The sequence below is a fragment of the Thamnophis sirtalis genome, unplaced genomic scaffold, assembly GCF_051295495.1.
Source record: "Thamnophis sirtalis isolate CommonGarterSnake01/CBP01778 unplaced genomic scaffold, rThaSir2_p1.2 scaffold_1, whole genome shotgun sequence".
Lineage (NCBI taxonomy): Eukaryota > Metazoa > Chordata > Lepidosauria > Squamata > Natricidae > Thamnophis > Thamnophis sirtalis.
In genome coordinates, this window is record NW_028261381.1 from 147,429,715 (window position 1) to 147,448,887 (window position 19,173).

A 19,173-nucleotide genomic window follows, 5' to 3' on the forward strand; every position below is an offset into this window, starting at 1 on the left:
TCTTATCCATTCTCTTGAGATTATGCATCTCTCAATATTTCAACTGTTCCCATTCAATTTTTATGATTTCCCAGCTCCTGATTGAAATTTCTATACCTGTGCCAAACTAGAATCATTGCAACCCTTATTGTGGGGGTTCTTTTAAATTATAGAATCTATTTGGGAATATTTTTAAACTTCCTTTGACTTCAAGTGGGAATAAATTTATGGGAAATTTATGACTAGGTATGCTTTATTGGGAAGAGGATTATGTTTCACTCCTGATATGAACCATATAAATAGGGTATGCCTTTTTGCAAACTCTGCCAATGCATGGAACATTAGTGTCATTGAAAAACATAACAAACAAAGCACTATGGGAGGGGAGCCTTTCTATCAAGATTTTGTGGCTTGTTGGTGAAGTTCTGGAAAGCAACACCTCACTTTCTGGGGGGAATTAGAGCAACACCCCATGTGTTTTTAGCTTTTTGTTCAGCTCCAAGCTGAAACAGAAGGGGACGCATCAAAGCACTGTGAAGCAAAGAAACCATGCATCATGCAATCCAGGGCATTATAATATGACTATGGCATGTGTTCATATTAAAGCAAGTGGTAAATCACATTCACTTTTAAATTCAGAAATTACAATTCCTGCAAGTACCATACTGAATTGCAATACCTGATTCTATTATAAATTCAGTGGATGTTAATGCATGCCCAAGAAACATACAAATCGATGCCTCAGAAATACCCCCTCCTCCAACACACACACACACAATATAGATCATGTAGATGCTGCCTATATTTGGTGATAGGAATATGATCCTGCACATTACTGTGGGCTTTAATTCGGTACTGAGTAAAGCCAATCGTCTATCGCTATCAGCCACAGAATACCAGTGGAGCAGGGACGGCCTCAACTGACAGCATTACTGAAGAATGTCTGTCTCTTGTACAGCACATCTCTGGAGATAAGTTGCTTTGGAACATGCATTTTAAATCACCCTCCTGACACAGATAGCATTGCTATGGTAATTAATGCTAATGCAGTGAGTGAACAGCACATTTGAGATCAGGAGAAGCTTTGCTTTCCTTTCATTTGCAGATAATTTAGATTTCTTCTGATTTGAAGGATGGCTGTTCTATTCAGGGCCTACAGTCGTGGCACATTTCACAGCATTACTGAAAGTTGCAGTTCTAAAGTTAAAGCATAATTTTAGCTGTCAGCTGAATGATCCCTGTGTCTTAATTTGGAAACGAGGGGGGGGAAAACATTTTATTTATGAGAATAATGAACATGCCATACTATATATCCCTATTTTGAATGCTTATACTATCCAATGTTTCAATTTGATCAAGTTTTTAAAGAGGTTTAAAATTAAAATGATGGAATGACTAAAACATCAAATCAAGACATTGAATTTAAAAAAAAACATGATCAAGCTTAATTAAAATGGTAAACATTAATTCTAAAAATAAAATAAACTTTAGATAGTATCTAGAACATGAGGCAAATGTCAAAACAATAGAAGATGCTATCCATAATACCCACTGGTATTACCCATTGGTGAATACCCATTGGTGAATCTTCTTTTCAAAATTCAGAGGACCAAGAGAAACTATTAGAAGATGTCACACATTCAGAAGAATGCTTGAACTATTAATGTACATCCGTTAAACAGAAAGTATATATTTATATAAAGTATATAATAAAGTATATAATCAAACTAGCTGATACAGGAGAGGTATTGTTTTATTTTAATTTATTTCTACATTGCTAGACTGCCCATCTCCCTCACAGATTTATAGTACCTTGAGAAACCACTTCAATCACTTTCCTCTCTTGTAACAATTACCCAAGCAGCCTGTAGTCAACTTTAATATAAAAATGATAAGCAATGTCAATCCTGGTTAATGAATGAGATTATTAAGAAGAGCCTTCCGTGAAATAACAGAGGAAGAATATCCAGTGGAGTTTAGACTAGCCTATAGGGTCAGCAGTATAATTTAGAATAGAGCAGGTAGGGGGTCATACATCACTGACAAGGGTATCTATTATTTTTTCAACTAGTATCCTCAATGAATAAGCCATTAGAATAAGCTCATTGCTCTGAAAGCAATCACCCCAGCAGCCTGGACTTCTCCTCCTAAAATAGGCTCTAAGAACCCTAGACAATTACAATAATTACAATAACTGATTTTATCCCAGAAAAAAGCTTGAGCAAATCTCAGGTACAGGTACCAAGCCCATATCTCTTTTTCTTTGATATAAGGATCACCTCATGGTGTTGTGTGCCATTTGTGGGGCTTAGGAACATAACCTGGGATATTTGACAAATTACTGCAGAGTTTTCTCTGGAGCAGGACAGCATTTGCCATCTGATGGGAAATTTCATCTTTCCCCATCTCTTGAGATTCCCCTGTTCCCCTACAGAGGGGAACCTTCTGTTGTAACCTTACCTCATCCTCAATATAGTCTGATGAAGGGAGCATATTATAACTATATTGGAATGAAAATTTATATTGCTAAGCAACATGATCATCAAGCAAAATGTCATGTGACTGTATTGCTTGGTGACTGTAATCCCAGCACTCCTGTTAACTGTTGTAACTCCAGGTGTGTGTGTTGTTAATTAGGCTATGGAAGTTGGCATGCCACAGAAGGGTGGGCATACCCTGGGAGGCTTAGTGTAGACCACATGTGAGTTAGGGGGATGCTATAGTTCAGCACAAGTACAGGAAGGTCAGGAAAAAAATATATGCTGCAGTTCAGGGGCTTCTTGGTGTGCTGCAGCTCTGTTTCATGCAAAAAGTCCATAAAGAGTTTCCAGTCAGCAATAAACATAGACATTATCTTTTCTCTGATGAAAAAGTCAATTTAGCAATCTCAGCAAATTCCAGCAACTTTACCAATATTCTTCCATTGTGAATAATGCCAACACTTTCCACAAATTTTAGTTCACTCATATTTTTTTCACGTTTTTCTTTTTTCAAATTTCAGTAGAAGTTTATATTATCTTATATGTGCATGGGCAGAGTAAGCTACTATACATAAATAGAGCAAACCCCATACTCACAAACATTATTGATGTTACCTACTTGGGTAATAAAATATCTGCAAGCAAACCACCAAAGTCAGAGAGCACCAAGAACTCCACAGGTCAACCCGGAGCTACAGAAATTCTATTATACATTTTAGTAATTTCATGTTCATCATTGTACACAATTCTATTTCAAACTCAGTCTTACAATGTTCAGGACCACACATTCTTTTGTCTACTTTAAATCTTTTTAATAATTGAAAATAAAGTAACCACTAACAAATGTAATCCTTTGCCAATTCTTCTCTTGATTTTACATTTTGTTTGCCAAAATTGTATTATCTCACGATAAATTATCCATTTGTGTTTGCCTATTGTCGTTCTTGTCAGAAAATTATGTTTCCGACTGGGCAACTTTCATGTATTGCAAATGTCTTTTCCTCAGATTCTTTCTATGGAAGATAAAATATAGGATGAAAAACACATTTAAACTTGAGTTAATTATCTTCCACTGTTAGCATATGGATTTTATGAACCTTTACTACAGCAAACTTAAGAACTAGACAGTCCTGAAAGATTGCTTCCAATATGTTCCCATGTTTCTGCTTCATTTCTCCAGTGCATTATTTTTCTAGCAGTTTTGGTGCTATGTTGGACTGGAACCACATGAAACTGAAGATAACTCCCATAGTTTTAGGGAAAGTTTCATCAAATGCAAATTTCATGGAATCTTGCAGAGGTATTTCCACAACTTCAATCAGTTCGCCTTCCTCCGGCTGGCCACCTCCTTCACTAGATTTCATGTCATCAGTTACCTGCGCATAAAATAATGTCTGCTTTGATCCTGTCACACCAACTCCAGATCTTGTGGGATGAAAAAGAAATAACAAAGAATGTAAGAGTAAATAAACCTTAAATTTACATATACTATTTGCTTTCCAGAAACCTTGATGAATAAGTTAGAACAAGAAATTAAAAGCAGAGAAAAACATTCTAACTATATCCACTTCATTATCAATTCAGTCTGTTCATATCTTTCTATTATTGCAAATCTTCCTTACTTGCATCACTAACACACATGTCATTCACACACAAACACATTTTATATCATGGATGTTTTAATATATTTATTGTAAACATTCTATCCAGAATTATGTTATGTACCACCAAGATTCTTTTGACTGTGGCAGAATAAAAATCATGCCCTGCTTTGCCCTTTGTTCTTTAAACTTCTCAATTCTCACTTTGGAAGATCTGATAAACAGCATGCAATCACAAATCCTCTTGATGCAGTAACTCTACTTTCATATATATGTTTTGCAATTTGATCCTTGATCATTCTCTCTATATGAGAAAACCACTTTAACATATTGCTTTTGTAACATACTGCCGCTCACTTTTGTATTCTATCTATATTCATTCATCAAGTATTCATGCTTGTTTGACTACTAACACTCTTTAAGTACCCTGTTTTTCTTGCATTCAAATTACTTTGACATTGCAAGTTTAATGAATGCAATGCTTGTGAGGCCCCCATGCACTTCCGTTTAAAGAAGTGGGTAGGCATATACTACATAGTCACTTTCACTTCTTTTAGCAAGTATTCATTCCTTGCAATAGACCATATACACTACTATCTACTATTTTTCTACCATCATGTGCACGTTTTAATTTTCCCCATTCATTTTCCATGGTTAGTAAATATTCTTCCGGGGTACACAAATTCATCTTTGCAATCCTACATTTCATTTTCTCACATACAACTACACTGATTTGTAATACATTTATTTTCAGGTTCTTACCCCATTACACCATACCATCCAATTTCATTACAAACAATCTGGGGTCTCAGCCAACAACGTTGTTTTGATTCCATACAAAAGTATGTCTACATTAATGTGCTCAACCAACACCTCTGTTATCACTGCAAATATCCTTTATACATTTAGTAATAAACACCTTAAACAAACAAGTGGATATCACCAGTGACGTGCGGTGAGGTTTATGGCTGGTGAGGTATAAGATGCACCTTTTTTCCTCAAAAGAGGCTGAAAATCTGGGTGCGTCTTATACATCGAAAATAGCATTTTTTTGGCCTCCCGAAGCCAAAGCCACGCCCCTTCACAAAAATGGCTAGGCATACCCTTATGGAGGCTTTCAGAGAGTTCCTGGAGGCTGGGGAGGGCAGAAATGAGTAAAAATGGGCTTTTTTTGCACCCCAGCAGCACTCTATAAGCCTCCATGAGGCTATGCATGCAATTTTTTTTGACAAAAAATGGGCCTGTTTTCATGAAAAACACGTTTTTGCTTGTTTTTGCCCCCCCCACTCCCCCAGAGCACTCTGCAAGCCCCCCCCCCAAGGCTATTCATGCCTTTTATTTGGAAAAAAACCCGCTCCGTTTTCGCGAAAAACGGGCCGTTTTTGGGAGGTTTGCAGAGAACAAAAACTTTTTTTCCCCCTTTCGGAAAGGTCTTTAGTTAGAGTGATTGATGAGAATTACATTGATCAAGTGCTATGCCAGCAGAAACAAGTCTCAGGTGCTGCAGATTGTCAGTGATTTCCTTCTCCAGCACATGGATAAATACACCTGGAAACATCTAACTACCTACCTACTCTCTCTCCCCCTACTTACCTACTGTATTTCTCTCTCTGTGTCTCTCTGTCTCTCTCTCTCCATCTACCTACCTACCTACTCTCTCTCCCTACCTACCTACTGTATTTCTCTCTCTCTCTCTCTCTCTCTCTCTCCCTCTATCTACCTACCTACCTACTTTCTCTCTCCCTTCCAACCTCTTTCTCTCTCTCTCCTCTCTCTCTCTCTCACTCCCTTTATCTACCTAACTACTCTCTCTCCCTACCTATCTACTGTATTTCTCTCTCTTTCTCTCTCTCTCTATCCCTCTACCTACCTACTTTTTTAAAAAAATTGCCTCTTCAAAACCTTGATGCGTCTTATGCTCCGGTGTGTCTTATACTCCGAAAAATACGGTATACAGTCCATTATTAATAACAATAACTAATATGAGTGATAATACTAATAATACTAATACTATTAATAGTAAATTGTTTACTTATATATATAATCATGATCTTTCATTATTTACTTGTATCTAGTAGTAATCTTTCATGTTAAAATATTTTTCAAGGGCTTTTTGAAGAGCAAACATCTGTCTTTCACATCCCTTGTTTGCTATAAAACCAGACTATATTTTGAATTTTTAAATAACTTACATTTATCCTACACTTTTTCAATCAGAATTCAGCCAAATAATTGCCAGGACATTTAATTTAGATTCTGGATAGCTTATAAAATCCAGAAAACAATAAAAACAATTAAACACACATAAACAGGCATCCTGAACTAAAAAAAACACACCAATAAATCATATAACAGGAGGTCCATAAATACATCAATTAACACATTAATCTCATTAATTTTACAGATTAATCTCCCTATACTTTTTGCATTAATTTTTATAGTTCATTCAGGATGGTTACAAGCACAAGTGACAACTGATCCAAATTAGTTGGCCACTTGGGAGTTTGGGTTTTCAAGGAATGAGTCAATGTTATTTTTATCTCTTGTCCTCTAGCCCAGGGCTGTCAAACTTGCTACCTTGCTGCCCGCGGGCTGGATGCGTCACACACTGGCCACACCTATGGCCAGGGAAAAAAAGTCATGAAACCATCATGCGACAATGCCCTGACAATGTGAATTTGACATCCCTGTTCTAGCCCCTTTGTGGACTGTTAGGCTGGTTAAAAGCTTGCTTTAAGATGCCTAGATGATATAATGATGTAGGCATCTTAAATCAAACTTTTATAATCTTTTTCAGAGCCATCAGTATAGATAAATGGAGATATTTAAAAATGATAAACAAAGGGAAAGGCTGCACATCATTCCTTTCCAAGTTGTGCAAAACGTTTCATTTCACTTTTCATGAAAAGAAAAATGCTATTCTTCCAAACTTCAGGCACAGATGCAATCTTAACACAGGGAAACTCCAAAGCAAGCTCAACCCCATGTAATATTTCTTCAGTTATACTTGCTACATCTGCAACCTTGTTGGGGGCTTTAAAATACATTTCAAAATGTATTATTCCCTATTATTTTTCCTTGCACACTAACATCATTTATTTTAATTCCATTTTTCAATCATCCCCATACAAATCCTCCTTCCAGGATTAACTACAAACCCAAATAACTTAATCACTTTCATTCTTAATTCTATTTACTATATTGAAAGTTTGTTATTTTACCCACTTTCAATTCAATTCAAAACTCCCCCAAACCACTCTGTATTCTGCCTTTTTAATCTTAATCATTCTTTGCTCTCTAATTATATTATTAACAATGACTTTTTTATTTCGCTAATGAAATGACATTTCTCATATACTTTTAATCAATGACATTAATGTTTCTCAGCCCCAACTTCTTTCACTTGATCATTCTACAAAACATATTTTTTATACTTTTCATTAGTAAACTCCACTCATTTATGTGTGACATTTTGTAACATAATTTAATTTACTCCATCTCAAGTAACTTCCTTACCCTTTTTCCTTATGCCTTTCTATTACTTCTAAAGTGAGAATCAATGTTCTAACACTTTTTCATATTAGACCTTTTCCTTTTTCCTCCAATCAACTGTAGGCAGCTCCAAGCATAACAACAGAACAAGGCAGATAATTTCCTACTGAAATCTACTGAATTTCCATATTCATACTTAAAAATGAATTCTCATTAATTGTACTATAAAGTGCCATGCTTAAGTAAAAATTTAACTTTCATTCCTTGACAGAATGTAATTTAGGAGAATCTATAATCTAGATTATAAAAACCATTTCATACAACATTAATGTAGATGCATAATGTTCTTTGTATTACATTCCAAATCCAGGAACAGACAATCAGTGAGTAATAAAGGTAATTTCCCTAGGTAATTTCTTAGACCTTCACACAATTCTAAGGCTATATAAGTAGCAGGTGCAGGAAAACAGTGCCCACAGAATAGCAGCAATTGACACAAAATGATATACTCTAATAATCTGTAGAGGCAGGTGTACTAGCAGGTGATTCCACTAAATTATACTACGGTCATTAACCACAGTATAGTGAGGTTAAAATTGCCTTCGCGTATAGATTACAATACGACATGTAGCACTGCACAAAAATAACTACATTATATGTGATTATACGCCATTTACTATATTTTATTTTTTGTAAAACATCAAAGAAAATTAATTTAGAAAGCTAAAAATGAAATGAGGTTCTGGTATTGTATCCAATATACTTTTGAAATGCAACCACAGTTTAAGGATGCAGGATGTCTACTTTTCCTTGCCATCTAACTGACAAAGAAAAAGTTGCCTAACCTCAAAAATGGGACTATATGAAGGGAAACAAATTAAATCCAGAAAATAAATAGTGCTGTTTGTCAGTAAGAAACCAGGCTCTTGGGGCTGCATTCCCTCTGAGAAAGATGGTCTATAGACTGGAAGGGAACTTTAAATACAGCTTCACCCGATTTCTAGGTGGCCTGGAATAATAAGGAATCTCTTTGCATAGTGTAACGTCTAATGTGTTAATTGCAACCACTTCTGAACTGCTGAGATCTAGCAACATCTAGCTTATGTCCTGATCTGATGATTGCAATTTATTTTTTATGCCATTTACTCTCCGGATTCTAGCCAATTTATAATAAAAAAAATATATTTCCTAAGTCAATAGCAAATCATATTATGTAATTCTCCCCCTTCCCTCATCTCAGTCTTAGCAGTGTATCCTACTCATCTCATCTGCAGGTGCCCTTTTTCTTACCAATTCTGTTCTTCTATGACAGAAGATAGCTATTCATTCCCAGATAGGTTGACAATGTATATGTAGTCCTTACATGTTGGTTGACCAACAGTGCTTAATTAATCAGATATTAAAGATAAGGGTAAAGTTTCCCCTCGCATACATGCTAGTCGTTCCCGACTCTAGGGGCGGTGCTCACTTCTGTTTTTAAGCCGAAGAGTCAGCATGGTCCAAATACATCTCCGTGGTCATGTGGCCGGTATGACTAAATGCTGAAGGCGCACAGAACACTGTTACCTTCTCACCAAGGTGGTCCCTATTTTTCTACTTGCACTTTTACATGCTTTTGAATGGCTAGATATTACAATACAGCAAAGGTCAAGCAGACTAGGTGACTCATTGGCATACAGGCAAAAAAGATGGTTTGTAGAGGAATGCTCACATAAATGAGAAAGTGAGAGACATGAATCAACCCTGACATTTCTCATTACGAAGTTCCAAAAGGCAGAAAGAACCTGGCATTTTAGACTAATCACTAGAGCAAACAAAACTGCTGTTAGATGGGCCAATGTTTAGCCCAGAATTATTTTACAATGAATATTGTTTGCTTTTTCTGGACTTCTTTTGTGACCTAAAATAATTCACAGTTCAGAACAATACATACACCTTTCCAACTAACCCAGGTATGGATTCATTTGTAGGGAAACTGGAACGTAAGAACTATAAAAGAGAAAATGCTGAGATGCAAAATATCTTAGAAGAGGGATTAGAATGGTGGTAAAGAAGAATTTACTCCATCAAAGCTTTTCTGGAGGGTTGACTTCTAAATTACAGATAAAAAAATGGTAATGATATATTGTGTACAACAGAATTCCAAGATGCAACTTTTAAGGTGTGATTCAAGGTGCTAGTTGTCACCTGCAAAGCCCTCCATGGTATTGGATCTGGGTACTTGAGAGACCGCCTACTGCCAATTACCTCCACTAGACCAATAAGATCTAGACTAGGCCTCCTCCGAATTCCATCAGCCGCCCAGTGTCGACTGGCGACAACCCGGAGGAGGGCCTTCTCTGTGGCTGCTCCGACCCTGTGGAACGAACTCCCCATGGAGATTCGTACCCTCACCACCCTCCAGGCATTCCGCATAGCCCTTAAAACCTGGCTGTTCCGACAGGCCTGGGGCTAAAGACTTGCAGCCCCACTTTGAATGGTATGATTGTTGTGCTTTTTAATTGTGTATTGTCTTTATATTTTGTAACTTTGTTTGTTTTTCCCCTCCCTTGAATTGTGAGCCGCCCTGAGTACCTTTCAGGGAAAAGGGCGGCATACAAATAAAGTAAATTCAAATTCAAATTATCCATTTTTCCTCAAAAGTATTGAACTGAGTATAATGAGGTTGATTCCCAACAAACCATGGCTAGGACTGCAGGCTTTACAGTATTCCATACTAAAGAAAGCACCTTTTCATCTATAAAATTAGTCCTCTAATGTGGCTCCAAGGAGTAGCAAAAGTCTTCTCTGTTCAGTGTCCTCTCTCTTTAAGCAAACAGCTTGTTAATCCAACAGGAAACAACATTTGCCAGGATTGGCAGCTGAGGATTTATACTTAATTCCCCCCTTTCCCCCTTCCTCTACCTTCATTTTTAAAGGTTACTGTCCACTTTAACACAGTTGTCAAGAAGAAAAGCAAAGTTTTGCTTCCTTTTAAAGTCACCACTTTTCCATACATTTTGACGTGCATTTCCAAGTATAAGAACAGATGCTTTTTTTCAGAAGACTGCAATCTGGGGAGGCAGAAGGTTATGAGCACATTTTCATTTTGGAGTATTTAATTCCTGACATTTCTTTAATTCCAAATACTCTACACACACACACACACACAGAGAGAGAGAGAATTGGCTTCTCCTCTCATTTCTGACTGAATTTCAATGAAACAGAAACAATATTAAATCCCTTATAAAAATGGTGTTGTCCTTACAACAGTAACTTTGGAATTAAAAAAAAATAGATCCCACAATATAATTAATAACTGAAATAATCCTTCAATTACCCCAGGGCCAGAAAATGGTCCACCTCAACAGTCTTGAAACAGTGTGTTTGGATACAAGTGTTTGCTGTAGGCAACAAATGCATTTAAAAAGGCAGAACATCTGAGAGCTCTAAATACCTACATCTGCAGGAAGTCAAGGGCTAATACTGTTTACTGTTCTGGCATTGCCTTCTTTAATCAGTTTTGGCAGTAAATAGTTGATTTAGCCATGTGTCTAGACTGACTGTGACTGGAGTGGTCTTGGGCTTTTAATTTTAAGAATCAGCAAACAAAAGTAAATAGAAAGGGACTTTTTCAAGGTGATGCTGGTGATAACAGCAGACCCAACTCAAGTTTCACTAGTTGCTTGTTATACAATTACATCCAGTTATATGTTTCCCTACCTGTGGCTCAATTCAAAGGCTCTTTACTGGCAAGAAAAATGTGCAATGTGATGAGATCCCAACTTGGGTAAAAAAGTAAGGAGGCAAGACACATAGAGCTACCACTTTTGGTGATAAAATCATGTTAAACTACCTTGGTAGCAGAAGGTTTTGATGGGGGCAGGCCTGGAATGTAAGAGAATATTGATGGAGGTTCTATGAAAATTAAATGTAGCAAAAGGGATTATCAACTCTGTGCAAAGAAGAAAACAAAGCGAACTGCTCATCAATTATATAACACAACAGGTAAAAGATTTTTCTTCTGGAGTTCCTGTGTAGGCTATGATAAAAATGATTAGATTTATGGTGATATTTACTGATCAGGGACCGCCAGTAGGTTACTAATAAAACAAAACTTAACATGTAGAACATTTTGAGCTCAGTCCTTGAATTTTTTCTTCCTTCCTTCCTTCCTTCCTTCCTTCCTTCCTTCCTTCCTTCCTTCCTTCCTTCCTTCCTTCCTCTTTCTTTCCTTTCTTTTTTGTATGTTTTAATTAAATAGCACAACTGAGAAACTACTGGATCCTTTGAGAGTCACTAGATGATTATTATATGAAAATTAGCATAGATTCATATATACAGGATTCTGTTTTCCTATCTCTATTATATGTGGCTTTGAAAAAATGAATTACTGTATATTTAAAAATACCTTCAAACTGTGTATGTATGTGGCTTTGAAAAAATGAATTATAGCTTAGTAAAAATGTGTCCTTAGATTATATAAATATTGTATGTTTTAAGGAGTTCTCTATATTACATAAAACCAAGTGGAAGACAAGATATTGGCTTTTATTATGCCTTTATTACATTCTGTCTTCCTTGCAATTTCTGTCCAAAAACCAGCTGATGGCATTTTAGTCTGGAAGGGTTGACATTCCCCCTAAAGAAGCAAGTCCGTAACTTAAAGCTACTGCTCAACTATGGTCCGTCAGTCTTTACTTAGCTCTATTAATAGCAGGAGAACATTTATTTCTTTACTTATTCATTTGATTTATTCTAGTCACTCGCGTCATAAAACTCTCAGCAATGACAAATCATGTCCTTCTCTATGTTAGAGTTTAAATTATTATAACGTAATACACATGACCCGATGGTTAATGGATCAGAATTGTTACAGCAATACATCAGATCTGCAGGTTTTGTACTAGTTTACCAATAGGTTTTCACTTATAATTCGACATACTGATTTTATTCTTGAAAGCTTAAATGATTTAGTTCCCATTTATCTTCAGGACCACTTTCTGTAAATCGACTCTTCCTGTTCCTTATGTTCATTCAGTAAAAGGATGCTTAAGGGCTCCCTGCCCTGCTTTTGAGAAGCTGGTAGGGATCCTTAGAGGGAAGTGTTGCTCTTTCACCTTGATGTTCTTAGAAAGATTGTAAAAATGATGGTGTTGCAGAGAGCTTTTTATTTGGGATTGCCAGAATGGGATCAGACTAATATATTTCAGTATTATCACAGTTCAATTGATATTATTTGACCTTTTTCAGGTCACTGTGTTTTGTTTTTATATCACAAATCATTCTCGAATATGGCAATATAGTAATATTATAATTAATTGATAAGTGCTTTACAAGAGATTTATTACCCTGAAGCCTTAGATATGAAGTTCAAAGAGGAACAATTCTCTTTCTTCTTGCCTTCGTCTTTCCAGATCTTATAGCAGATGTCACTACCACCAATTCCCAGATGCTCAAAGATAAAGGCCAGTCATTCTAACTATTTGTGACTGCAGCCTAATTGCAATGATCTACTAAGGCTTGAAGAATCTGTTACTTTTACTGGGAACTTGGGACGGGGAAAAAAACAAACCAAGGAAACACACAAACCCAATGGAAAAAAGAATCTGTCAAAATATCTAGCAGATTGCAACATATGTTTCAAAACCTTGATTAGTCTTTGAAAATCATTGCTCCACCAACCTGTATGAAGTGATTCTTTTTAGACTGGTTAGAGGAACTTCATAGCCACATTCTTCTAAAATTTCCTTGCAAGCAATTTCTTCCAAAGAGAGCTCTGGCTGGTCTATAATACCAGCACAGAGTTCATATGTTATTCCTTTTGAAGCAGGCAAAAAATCAGACAGAGGGCACCAGCTCTCTGCAGTTTTATTCTCAAAGCACTGAGGACGTTGTTCTTCCATTTCGCACATATAGACAGCTGGAAAAAAATTGGAAAAAGTAAAATCAATCACTTGTCGTTTTTTTGACCATGCATGATCAGGTTACATTTCTCTGAAAAACAGAAATAGGAGGATTCAGGTAGATGCCAACCCAACCTTCCAAGCATTAAAAAAATGGAAGAGCATCCCAATTCTCATCACGGGAGAGGTAGCTTTAGTACTACTTTGAAACAGCCATTTCCCTCAAAATGTTGCCAGTAATATAGATCCTGTGAGCTCAATTTCATGGCTTTCTTTATTACTCTTAAGCAAATATAGGAAGAGCAATTCTTTTAATTACATAATTAGGCTTTATTCAGGTTATGTGGCTTTGGCTCATTTCTTTCAAATCAGGGAGAAGATAGAAAATGGAAAATATGACTATTAGGTTAATAATACCGTATTAACTAAAACATGTCTTGCCTCCCTTTTCTGGATTGCCACAGCAGACTTGAAGGGCAGAATTAAAGCAAATCTGCTTTAATAGCAATTAATCTTGTGTGTGTGTGTGTGTGTGCACTTGTATCATATCATATAATCATATGTGTGTGTATGTATGTGCAGTGTGTGTGTGTGTGTGTCAAATCAGTTGCTGTATAACTGGAGTTATAACATGTATGCTTGCTTGAAAAGCCTTTTCTGAATGCACATTAGTCCTTTGCAGAGATTGCCAAGTAGAATTTGTAACAGAGTTTTTGCATTGATCTAGAAACAACTGTTGTGATACAATGCATGTAAAGGAAACATTAAGAGAAATATAACTCTATCAAAGACAATTAAAAACAGCAAGGTTTTATCTACCTGATTCAATTTATGCTACTGTGTTGACTGCTGTTATAGGGTATAGGGAACCTTGGTTATGCAGGGTGCAGCCTTTATGAAATAGGATTATTTGTACTGCAGTTTGACACTAAAACTCAGGATAATGGCTTTAATTTTTATGTAGGTAAAAAGGTAAAGCCCAAATTACTTAATTCCTGGTGAGTACATAAGACAAACACATTCAATTTTTTTGGTAACAATATAGAAGTGATTTACCACTGTCTCTTTTCCCCAGTCCTGTAGCCTTTCCCCCGTTTTCCTAGCTTGTGAGCACAGTTAGGCTGGATCATATCAAGTGATAAAGAAAGATTACCTTCCTAATTAAGACTGACTAGAACTGTTTAAGGCACAGGACTGGGCTTAATGAAAAAGGTGGCATCCAAACATGGGGGGGAGCACTGGGCAATAGAAATTCTTGGGGTATTTCTTATCATGGCCCCTATCTAATGGTGAGTTGTATTCAGTTTAGCACATCATTGGGATGGACTATTTTGTCCATCTCAACTGGACAACTGGTAAGTCAGTACACACAAGTCTGTTTCTCTCATACAACTCTGATTACTAATTGAAAGAAGCAAATGGGTGGGTGCTGGACAAATGAGATTCTTATTCTTTTCAATGGAAATTAGTCTGAAACTACTGTAAATCCTATTTTTTTGAAATTCCATGTTTTTAAATCAATTCATTTTGCATTAGCATTTTATTTATTTTTGTTTACCTCTTCTACAACTACATGTTATTTTTTTAATTAAACTTATAGATATTTATAGATATTAGGAAGGATGGTAAGGTGACCACTCTTCTATTGTCAGAAAAAGAGTACAAGATAGGGCATGTGTACTTACTCATTTGTATATATAGCTATTGATTTATAAATAATTGCTTCGGTAGTAACATAAATTATCTCATTATAATAAAGAAGGCTGTGATCAGGAGTCTCACAAATGGACAGGTGTTCACTCGATGTGAAATTTAGTCTGTGCTTCACCTGTTTTAGAAATCTTTAAACTAGGTTTGTATAGACAATCCTTCAGATATATATCTATAACAACAATTGGCTATCCATTAAATGGTGCTGGGTTAGTGAGTTACAGCCAATTGTCATGACTCTGTCTCCCTTGCCTTGGAGAAACAGCAGGAGATAGAAGTGATAGATTTCCCCTTTAGCGGAAAACATCTTTCACCTTAATTGAGAGGTATAAACTTACAGTGAAATTGAAAGATCTCAGGACGGTAACATCCTATCAGGAAGCTCAGCGTACAGTAATTTACCAGAAGGTCGACTGCAGCTTCCTCTCGCTACAAAACAAATTATTATGCTGCAACTATAGAGGCCCACCTGCTTTTTACCATTAAATCCATGAGCTTTGCTTTGCTAGAAAATAAAAGCTAAAGTAAGGAAGAGAATTACCTGGACGGAACTGCTTCACCACAACAAAGCATTGCCGAGAAATATTGAAGATAAGAATGGACACACTAACAATAGGAAAGAAAAAAACCACAAGATCACAAGTTAATGAAATAATGTACCATACATTACCATGAAATTTCATTGGTTCAGAGCTAGATTTTAAAAGGTAAGTATATGAGTTAACAGGCATCACTTTTAAATGATAGTTGCAAAAGTGAAGAAGCTACAGTATTTTTCATTAAAAGAGATGTCTAAGAGCACCTGAGTTTGAAGACAATATCTCTGGGATAATATAATGAGTCGGCTCCATTGGATTCTTGTCCCTTGTGCAATGAAAAATGCTTTTCTGTATGATTACATATCCAGGGTCTTAAACAGGCACTGCTCAATTTAAGCTTGTGCTGGAATATATGTATATTGAATTTGCTATCCACATTTGCCAAAGTTTGGGATTTCCTCAAGAATATAGATACATTCATGGTTGGCTAACTGCTGCTAGAACTGTCAATATCATTTTAGACATATACTTGTTAAGATCTGCAGCCTATTTTACTTACATTTTTGCTATGTATCTGTTAAACATATAAAATGCTAATTATTTTATACCATGTCATCATTTAAACAGTCTCTTCAGCCCACTATTAAACAGCTTTTGGGAAATGTTCTACTGATATTGATGAAATTTACTCCTAAATAAGGAGATTTTTCAGTTGTTATTAAGACCCATTTTGTGGCAATAAGGGCAGATAAATGCTGACCTTTACTGTATCTATGGCTATCCACCCCACCACCTTGTTTAAGGTGATACAAGCCCTCCTGGGGAAGGGGGAACTCTGAAGTTTACCTACAGGGTCATGTGGAGGATCAAATCATATATTGGACAAAATCACTCAAATTCATTCACAGTTGAACATCAACTTTAATACAGATCCAATGGAGATGCCTGGGATACAGTCTTGCCTGGTTATCTGGGAATGGTTTTAACCTGTTGGGGCTGAGGAAGTGGACAGAGTCCTTAGAACTGTGAACTCAGACACCTGCTCCTTAGATCCATGCCCTCTTAACTAAGGCTGACTGGGGGCGGGTGTTGTGAGGTTGGGTTTTACCAGTGGTCATTGCTCTCTGAGAGAGGGGATCATTCTGCTGCCCCTTAAGGGGGAAATTAGTTGCCTCTTCCTCAAGAAGCCATTGTTAGATGCGGCCATACTGGACAATTTTCATTCAGTGTCTAACTTTGCTTTTTTAGGGAAGGTTGTGAAGTTGGTTGTGAAACAGCTTTAGCAAGTCCTAGATGAAGTGGATTATTTGGATCTTTTCCAATCATTCAGGAGGGCCTTTGCACAGCTTTGTGTTGTGCACCAATTGTACCTTTTCCTGGACCATGAGACTTTCTCAATTACTCAGTTCTTGGTCACTTCCATAGTAGATTACTGCAACATACTTTATATTGGGCTGCCCTTCAAGAGCATCTGGCAGCTTCAATTGAAAGAGAATGCAGCTGTGCAGACATTTATGTGTGCCCCTAGGATGTGCTTCATGAGTTGCACTGCTTCCAGTCTACTTCTGTGTGCAATTCAAGGTGCTGGTTTTGACTTTAAACCTCTACACGGCATGGAAGCAGATTAAAGACTGCCTCATTATGATTACATCTGCCAATTCCAATGATGGAGTAAGGGGGCTGCAGGCCCTGTCTGCTAGGGCAGTGTTTCTCAACCTGAGCAATTGTAAGAGGGGTGGACTTCAACTCCCAGAATTCTCTAGACATCTTGCAGAACACAGAAGATGTACCTTTTCTGTTGTGGCTTCTGTTGTGGATCTGGAACATTATTCCCCTTTAAGTGAGATTGACTATATCCTGTTAGCTTTCTAGAAAACATTTAAAGTGTGTTTTTTTCTCAGCAACCTTGGGAATCCCATGGTGGTTTTATGACATTAGGTGACTGTTATTCTCCTGTTACTTTGATTTCTTCATGTTTTCATTTTGATTAATGGTCAGTGTTTTAAGATTGGTTATGTTGTTTTGTTGCTGTGGTTCCCTTCCACCCAGAGTACATCATGTGCGATTGGAGGCTAAATACTGGATAAATAAATAAATGAGTGTATTGAAATTGTAATTTTAAATAATCATAATAGTTAAATAACCAAATCTAATTGAACTATAATTTGAAATAGAAATTAGGTAAAGGTAAAGGTTCCCCTCGCACATATATGCTAGTCGTTCCCGACTTTAGGGGGCGGTGCTCATCTTAGTTTCAAAGCCGAAAATCCAGCGCTGTCTGAAGACGTCTCTGTGGTCATGTGGCTAGCATGACTAAATGCCGAAGATGCATGGAACACTGTTGCCTTCCCACCAAAGGTGATTCCTATTTTTCTACTTGCATTTTTACATGCTTTCGAACAGCTAAGTTGGCAGAAGCTGGGACAAGTAACGGGAGCTCACTCTGTTACTCAGCACTAGAGATTTGAACCTCTGAACTGCCAACCTTTCTGATCAACAAGCTCAGCGTCTCTGCCACCGAGCCACCATGTCCCAGAAATAGAAATTAAAGATAGCAATATTGATTTGGGCTCTGTTTTACTGGGGGGGGTGGTGGTGGTTGGTAGTTAAAGAATGGGAGTAGATGCCTCTGCTAGGCAGGTTTTCCTCACCCCATCTTTAAATTTAGTTAAAGATCATGCCTAATGATTGTGATTTTGGGCTATTTTCAAGTATTGGGGATATTTTAATGGTGGACTGAAGTAGCTTGGCTTTCAGAGATCTCTCACTCCCAATTTTCACCATTAAAATATTGTTTAAAAATAGACATCCAGGAACATTATTATATCATTGGATGGCTTTCAACAGCATAGTATAAGTTGGAAAGCTGAATTATACATTCTAATCTTTCCAATGCTGTCTATTCCTGCAATAGATAAAACAACCATATAATACAGAAGTGGAAAAGGGGGACAAATGCTATTTCTTTTTCTAAAAATACTATATTAGTGAGCAGTGGTCTGAACAACAGCAGCCAGAGCACAGATGGAACAAAATTATTGATTCTGGAAACTCTCCACTTATGCATATTGCCTTGGTACAATAAATTATTTTCTAAATTATTTGGTAAGTCGGATATATGAAACACAAGAAAACAAAATATATTTCCCACATTTTTATAGAAAAACAATTTTTGTATTACTTTACAGACAGCTTTATTGCCAACTTCTTGACAAAAAACATTTTTAATTGATGTACATGCTAGGTTTCCATGATAGCTTGTTAACTATCTAATATTAATTTTGATTGATAACTTGCCCTATTCCAAATGTCCTGGAATCTGTACAGATGGCTGAAGAGGTATATTTGAAAATCAGTGTGGATAGAAAACATAAAAATGGAAAGTGACATTTAATCATTGATTTGCTGGGTATTCTAACACAAACTAGTTGCAAAATTTATAACTAGTAAACATACTTAATGGATTTACTGGAACTGTCTACCTGCT

At 36.7% G+C, this 19,173-nt stretch overlaps 1 protein-coding gene across 3 annotated transcripts in view; it reads right to left on the minus strand.

The window, feature by feature from the left end:
• Positions 1 to 1,714: 1,714 nt before the first annotated feature.
• NUDT14 (nudix hydrolase 14) overlaps positions 1,715 to 19,173 on the minus strand; it is a 50,747-nt gene continuing 33,288 nt past the window's right edge. For all 3 annotated transcript variants that reach the window (XM_014069397.2, XM_014069398.2, XM_014069399.2), the window contains exons 3-5: positions 15,689 to 15,753; positions 13,217 to 13,454; positions 1,715 to 3,884 (exon numbers count right to left, since the gene is read on the minus strand). In XM_014069397.2, coding sequence (XP_013924872.1) covers positions 3,644 to 3,884; positions 13,217 to 13,454; positions 15,689 to 15,753 — 544 coding nt within the window. In that variant the 3' untranslated portion in view covers positions 1,715 to 3,643. The remainder of the gene's footprint in view (positions 3,885 to 13,216; positions 13,455 to 15,688; positions 15,754 to 19,173) is intronic.